Source organism: Chrysochloris asiatica, unplaced genomic scaffold (assembly GCF_000296735.1).
Source record: "Chrysochloris asiatica unplaced genomic scaffold, ChrAsi1.0 scaffold00031, whole genome shotgun sequence".
Lineage (NCBI taxonomy): Eukaryota > Metazoa > Chordata > Mammalia > Afrosoricida > Chrysochloridae > Chrysochloris > Chrysochloris asiatica.
The window spans coordinates 22218631-22226700 of NW_006408549.1; the positions used below are offsets into that span (position 1 = coordinate 22218631).

The 8070-nt window shown below is 37.4% G+C and overlaps 1 protein-coding gene across 4 annotated transcripts in view; it reads right to left on the reverse strand.

The window, feature by feature from the left end:
- Positions 1 to 8070, reverse strand: part of RALYL (RALY RNA binding protein-like) — a 1110405-nt gene that overhangs the window by 157566 nt on the left and 944769 nt on the right. For all 4 annotated transcript variants that reach the window (XM_006859244.1, XM_006859245.1, XM_006859247.1 and 1 more), the window contains one exon: positions 5089 to 5121. In XM_006859244.1, the coding sequence (XP_006859306.1) occupies positions 5089 to 5121 (33 nt within the window). The remainder of the gene's footprint in view (positions 1 to 5088; positions 5122 to 8070) is intronic.

Consider the following 8070-nt stretch of genomic DNA (forward strand, 5'->3'; position numbering starts at 1 on the left):
AAATCCAACTTCCTATCCTGACTAAAAGAAAATATGTTGGATTCTTCCACACCAACAAGGAGAACCATGAAAAGGTAATCAAGAAAATAATACCATTTACAATAACCCCCAAAGTATAAAATACATAGGAATAAAGCTAATAAGAAGTGTAAAAGACTTATACAATGGAAACTATAAAACACCATTAAAAGAAAAGAAAAGAAATCTACAGATTAGAAAAGCATTCTATGCTCATGGATTGGAAGACTAAACATTGTGAAAAACTCAACACTACCAAAAGCCAACTATAGATATAATACGATCCTCATCCAGTCCCCATCCAACAACATTCTCTAATGAAATGTAAAAATTAACCTCCAATTTTACATGGAAACGAACGAAGGAGGCCTCAAATGGCTAATGCAATACTGAAGAAGGACAAAATAGGAAGTCTTTCACTTCCTGATTTAAAATCTCACTTAACAGCCATAGTAATTATAATAATAAAAGCATCCTGGCACTGGTACAATGACAGACACATAGACCAATGGAATAGAATTGAAAACCCAAAAGTAAATCCATCCATCTCAAGGTAGCTGATCTTTAACAAAGGGTCAAAGTCTGTTCAATGGGGGATATCCTATTTAACAAATGTTGCAGGCAAAACAATATATCCATGCAAAAAAAAAAAAAGAATCAGGATCTATACCTCAAATCATGGACAAGCATTAACTCAAACTGACTCAAAGAACTAAATGGTAAAGCTATAGTTTCTCGAAGGTGACAGGGTTGAAACTAAGAGACCTACTTTTGGGCATCCATAGTCTATCACACAAAACTAACAAAGTATGAACAACAGAAGATAAATCATATAATTGTTGTTGTTGCTGTTAAGTGCCGTCGAGTTGATTCTGACCCATAGCAACCCTATATAGGGTTTCCAAGGAGCAGCTGGTGAGCTTGAACCACCGACCTTGCAGTTCAAGCGACTTTGCAGTCTGACGCATTAGCCCACAGCACCACATGACCTCCTAAATTAATACACCTATGCTTATCAAAAATATTTATCAAGAGACTAAAAACTACCTACAGACTGGGAAATAAAAATTTGGCAATTATATAAGAGAGAAGGATCTAATCTCTAAAATAAACAGAAAACTTCAAAAGCTGAACAAAAATAAAACATATAATCCAAACAAAAAAATGGGCAAAGAACATGAGGAGAGACTTCACCTAAGGGGATATTCAGGCAGTCAATAACTACATGAAGATGTGCTCATGATTATTAGTCAGCTGTTGTTGTTGTTGTTGTTAAGAGCTATTGAGTCGGTTCTGACCCATAGTGACCCTGTACAGGGTTTCTGAGGCTCTAAATCTTTACCGGAGCAGAAAGCCTCATCTTTCTCCTGCGGAGCAGCTGGTAGTTTTGAACTGCTGACCTTGCAGTTTCCAGCCCGATTCGTAACCACTATGCTACCAATAGAGAGATGCAAATCCAAACTACAGTGACTGAAAGGGAAGAAGTATTCACATCGAGTATTAATTCTATCTCCTCTGTATACAGAGTTGATAATGATGGGCAACTTAGACATTGGTGACCTAAAATGGGGGAGATATAAAGTCACCAAGACGCTGGCTTACAAGTCTTCAAGAGGGTGTTTAGTTTCAGAGTGTGCAGGCGATGGTAGAATCCCTACTGAATAGTTTTCACTTTGTCTAGATGGGTCTGGTGAAAGGAGATGGGGATACGATTCTTAGGATTTAACAGTAAATAATTGTTATCATGACTAATTGCAACTGTCACAACTGTAAATGTATAAGTTTTGTAACAAAAATGGGGGAGTAGTGAACTTTACAGTCCAGAGCCAGAAGACCCTAGGACCATCAAGGGAGAAGAGCATGAGCTCCAGTGAAGCAGCAACACCAGAAATGGAGGCAGAGATGAGGCATGGAGAGACAGAGCAGCTGAAGACTCTAGACTCATGGAAAGAGAAAGGCTGTGTGCTTGTGGCCAGGTGTTGGTGGCCAGGCAGCAGCCTTGCAGAATGTGCTCTTTGGTTGTTTAAATTATTAAATATTCCTGAGTGTTTTTGTGTACAACCCCACCCCCCAAAACAACAACAACAGCAACAACAACAAAAACAAACAAAAAAACAGAAAACAAAACAAAAAAAAACAACAACAGAGGGAATAGAAGCAAATATTCTTGAATGATGATGCATGGAAGAGGTTGTAATCATTGCAATGAAAGGATGAGTGTAAATCCTATGTTGTCCCAAATAAACTATTACTCATTTCACAATAAAAACTAAAAAAACAAACACAAAAAACAACAACAACAAAATATCTAAAAAGAGATAATACCCTATTCCTGTAAAATGACAATGCTAGTGAAATTAGGGGGGAATTGCAATTCTTGTATATTGCTGTCACTGTTACGTGCTTCTGAATAATTTCTGATTCCTAGCAATGCTGTATAGGGTATCCGAAGTTGTTAATCTTTATGGGAGCAGAAAGCCACATCTTTCTTTCTGTGTATCCATTGCTGGTAGGCTGTACAACAGTACAACCTCTAATGGAATAGTATGACATTCTCTCAAAAAGCTAGAAATAGAAATACCGTGTGATTCAGCAATCCCACTTGTAGGCATATATTGTAGAGACAGAAAAGTAGGACATGAATAGACATATGCACATCTATGTTAATTGTGGATTTATTTACAATAGCCCATGTGTAAATTAACAAATGAATGAATAAACAAATTGTGGTACATTCATACAATAAAATACTTCTTGTTAAGTTCTGACTCACAGAGACCCTGTGCAGGGTTTCTGAGAAATGGCTAGTGAGTTTAAACCAACAACCTTGAGACTCAAGCCTATCTTGAGATCTAGTATGTTATCCCACAGTGCCACACCAGGCTTCTAATAAAATACTGTTGTTGTTGTTGTTGTTGTTAAGTGCCATTGAGTCAGTTCCAACCCATAGTGACCCTGTATAGGGTTTCCAAGGAACAGCTGGTGAGATGAACTGTCAACCTTGTGGTTCAAAGCAACTTTGCAGTCCAGCGCATTAACCCACAGCATCACACCCGTACTCCAATTAAATACTAGGCAACAATTAATAATAATAATGAGTCTGCAAAACATCTGATAACGTGGCTGAAACTGATTGAAATAAGTCAATCAATCACTAGAGACAAGTATTATATGATCTCACCTTTTCTAAAAAGTCAATAATAGGTATACACACAGTAAACAATTATTCTTTGATGGTTACCAGGATTGGTGGAGGAATGAGAAGAATCCCTTTCTACATAATAGATGCGAATCATATAGGAGAAGTATGCATGACTTGTCCAATGTTAATAAAGACACTCAAAAATTTGCAATAACACACCATTTTGGTAAATGCTATAATATACAAGCTTGCAACAACAATGATCACATTGGTTATACAGCTAGACATGTATGCATATATGCATATAGTGAGGTACATGTGTACAAGTTTATCTGTGGTCATATGCATACACATGTTTGTATGTACTGCATATATATTCATATATATAATAGACCACATAGGAGGAACTGGTATGGCTACTATTTAGACACATCTAAACACTGTTCAGCATATGTTTATTGGTTTTAAGGCTTGGGACCATGGACTTCTGGAATAATTCAGTCATTTGGCATACTAAAGGGTTCACAAAAACAATATTCTACATCCTAGTTTGATGAATAGTGTTGGAGGTCTTAAAAGCTTGTGAGCAGCCATCTAAGATGTAACTGTTGGTCTGTCCTCATCCAGAGCAACTATTGGTCTCTACTCATTTGAAACAAAAGAGAATGAAGAAAACCAAAGACACAAATTAGAAAGTAGTCCACAGGACTAAAAGCCCACATGAATCATGACTTCATCTGGCCTGTGACCAGAAGAACCAGATGGTAGCTGGCTACCACTGCCAACCAGAAGGTCCCAGATAGGAAGAAAGGGAGACAAATGCAGAACAAAACTCAAATACCTAAAAAAGGTTAAGCTTACTGGGCCACTAGAACTGCAGGGCCTATTGTTCTAAAATACCCTTTGAATTTTGAACTAAATCCATTCCCAGTGGCTACCTTTCAACCAAACAACAGATTGGATTATGGAAGAAAACAATACCATCCATGAATACTGTGCTTCCTTAAGTAATAAAATACAGGAGACCAAATGGGTAACATTTACCCTAAATTGAGAAGCTCAGGAGGGGCAAGATAACTAGAATCATAGAAATTGAACAAAAAGGAGAGCAATAAAGAGAATGTTGATACATTAAGAAAAATATAATCAATGCCATGGGACAAGTTATGTGCAAATAATTAAATGGGAACCTAATTTGCTATGTAAAATTTGACGTAACATACAATAAAATATTTTTTTTAACTATGCATATTCTTCTTTAGTTCTAAATGTCTGAAAATAGTACATGTGTGCACTTGTGAAAAACCATCATTATGTAAGGTAGCACATGTGTCAGCAGTCTCCAAATAGGGATGCACCATGGCTCAGAAAGTTTCCCATTTTTCTTACCTAGTAGGCTTCAAGGTTCTTTGGTTTTATGTTCAGAGAAGCGGCCAGTGTGAGGGACTTGGGGAAATAAAGTGAAAAGAAAGAAAAGGAGGAAAGAGGCATATTGATTTTGAAGACAGATTTAGAGATAGAGGAAGAAAGGAACACTGACGTAGAGTACATTGAAAGAAAGCAGTACAAAAAACTGGGTGGGCAAACTGGGAAAAGTGAAGTTGTGATTCAGAGGAATTGAAAAAAAAACCATAAACAATTTGAAATGTCTACAGTGATCACAATATGGATAATAATAATTTTAAAAATTCTTTATTTGAATTTTAAAGTGGATTCTGTACTTCATATGCATTCGTTAGCTGCATTTCTGAGGTAGCAAAACTACCTAGGTAGCATTTTAGCTAAGTCTTTATAATATGTAGATAGTAATGTTGCTGACTATGTTACGATTTTGAATATGGGGTTAAATGGCTGAAAATACAATCTCCTAAGACTGTGTTTATTTGAGTTAAATAATTGATGTTCAAAATATTTACACATCTACTCACCCAACAGACAGGAAAGGCTCCTTTGATTCAAGTCTATGAAAAAAAACATTAAAAATTTATTTTAATATAGCAATATGCTGTACATTCCTAAATTGCTTTTTACATGAAACTGACAGAATTATTACACTTGTTTGGATGGAAATGCATAATTTACCACCAATAAAAAGCTATAAATAATATATTACGATCTAATCTGGGCTAATTTAAATTCTGGCTAGATTAATACAGAAGCTAAATAAAATGAGAGCTTTGAAATGGGAACACAGTACTTAAATGATTCATTAAGATAATAATAGTGTTAGTTTAATTTTGATTTGCACTCTTGCAACCTACTTATTTTCATTATTTATGGTAATTTGTTTGTAGAAATTTCAGTATGATAGCTATTTGTGGTTGTTTGACTGGTATAGAAATTTATAAGCATTTGGTTACATCTTGGTTGAGTAATTTATATAAGTAAATATTTTGTAAGGAAGAGGGAGGCAGTATGACATCCACTCTAGGTCACGTATAAGCAGTTACATCTCTTGTAGGTGGGTGTCAGGTCACAGACTAGGGACATCCTATCTCCTTTGTAGAGTCCTGGTGTGGTGCTGTGGAATAATGCACTGGGTCGCAAGGTCATTGGTTCAAACTCACCAGCTGCTCCTCAGAAACCCTATAAAGGGTGGCTATGAGTCAGAACCAATTCAATGACACGTAACAACAACAGCATCTCCTTTGTGTCTCCTAATAACCTGTTGCTGTTTTTCTGTATCTTTAAATATGTAAAGCGGAAATCCTAATCATGAAGTTTCTGGTTAATTGTGAGGTCTTGAATAAGTCACTAAACCTTGGTTTGGTTTGCTTTCACATACATTGTGATCTGTTTAAGCAAAGAGTTCTGTAGAATAAAGAGGTGAAGATAGATAATGAAGTATGCGAGTCATGCTTACTTTGAACGATATGACCAGTATCAGATAATCAAAACCAAATTAACTTGAAAAAATGAAAAGGTCTTTATATTATATAAAACATGCCCTATGAAGTAGTTCTACTATGTAATACATGTTGTCTCCAAATTGGCTCCATAGTGAAGTTCTCAGCACAGGGACCCTGGTTCCAAAGGATTTTCCATCTTAGTAGTATTGAAGTCCCTCCATCTCAGCTCACTTGTTTAAACTCTTCTATTTCTCAAAAGGGATTGATTCCAGATACAACCTAACCGTGTAGATTGTACCCTGCCTGATTACTGTAACAGCCTCTAATCCTGGTAGCGTAGTGGTTACGAGTTGGGCTGCCAACCTCAAGGTCAGCAGTTCGAAACTACCAGCTGTTCCGTGGGAGAAAGATGAGGCTTTCTACTCCCGTAAAGATTTACAGCCTCGGAAACGCTGTGCAGTGTCACTGTGAGTCAGAACCGACTCCCTGGTACTTAACAACAACAATTCCTGTCTCAGTGGCATCACTGACTTGAAAATCATGTGGTCCTTCATGGGCTCCATTCTCTCTGTATTTGCCAATAATTTTCATATAATATTTTGTTAGATTTTAGTACATTTGTGTGATTTTTAAAAAATTTTTATGTTAAGTGCTATCCTCCAGACTTCTAATTTCCCATCTTACTCCTTACATGGTTCCTCTTGCCTCTAAATACTGTCTCTTTGTGGCATGGAATATTAATATTGTTGTTGTTGTTATTAGTAAGTGACATGAAGTCAGTTCCGACTCATAGTGACCCTGTATGGGGTTTCTGAGGCTTTGAAACTTCGTGGGAGCAGAGAGCAGCCTCATCTTTCTCCCGCATAGCGACTGGTGGGCTTAAACCACAGACCTTTTGGTTCGCAGTCCAGTGTTTGTCCTAAGGAGCCACTGTTCTCCCTGGAATAATATAGAGTATTTCAAAACACTTTACACCTGACTCATCACTATTTTTCATCTTCTGCATATTATTATATTATTGTTATGTGTCGTGGAGTCGGTTCCGACTCATAGCGACCTTGTACAGGGTTTCCGAGGCTGTAAATCTTTACGGGAGCAGAAAGCCTCATTTTTCTCCCACAGAACAGCTGGTAGTTTTGAACTGCTGACCTTGCGGCTAGCAGCGCAATTCATAACCACTACGCTACTAATATATATTATATGTCATGTTAATAATATAATAGTTTTAAAAACAATATAAAAGCAAGTCTTGTTCATTTTTACTTTTGGTGACTCTCATATTTCCCTCTTCCATTCCATTTAATGGCTGTTGCTGTTAAGTGCTGTCAAGTTGGTTTCCCAAAACTGGCGGGACCAGTTCCTGAAGACATCATGCTTGGTGAAGTGGAGGATCAGTGAAAAAGAGGAAGACTATACACTGTGGATCTGAACAGTAGCAGCAATAATGGGTTCAAGTGCAGCAACAATTGTGAGGTTGGCACAGGACTGGGTAGGGTTTGTTCTGTTGTGCATAGGGTCGTTTGTGCATAGGATCGTTATGAGCCAATACTGACTCCATGGCACCTAACAACAACAATACAGGGTTTCCAAGGAGCAACTGGTGGGTTTGAACTACCGACCTTGTGGTTAGCAGTCCAGTCCTTATCTTTCATCATCATACCATTCTCTTGAATTATCCCAAACTTGCTGGTCTCTCTGTATATGTTGTTGTTATTAAGTGCTATCAAGTCAGTTCCGACCCACAGTGACCCTGTATAGGGTTTCTGAGGATCAACTGGTGAGCTTGAACCACCGACCTTGCAGTTCAAATGGCTTTGCAATCTGGTGTATTAACCCACAGCGCCACACCAGGACTTCTCCTACAGATTCTTCAAAATTGTTCCAACTTTAGACACTGAAATCACACTAATTTTTCAATGCTGCTATTTCATTCTGTTGGTTTACGTACCTACCACATTTTACCGCTTTCCTTATGGGTATCAATTAATAACGTCCATAAAGCAAGACATAATTTTTCTTTCCTAGTAGCACCGAGGGAGAAAGATGAGGCTTTCTACTCCC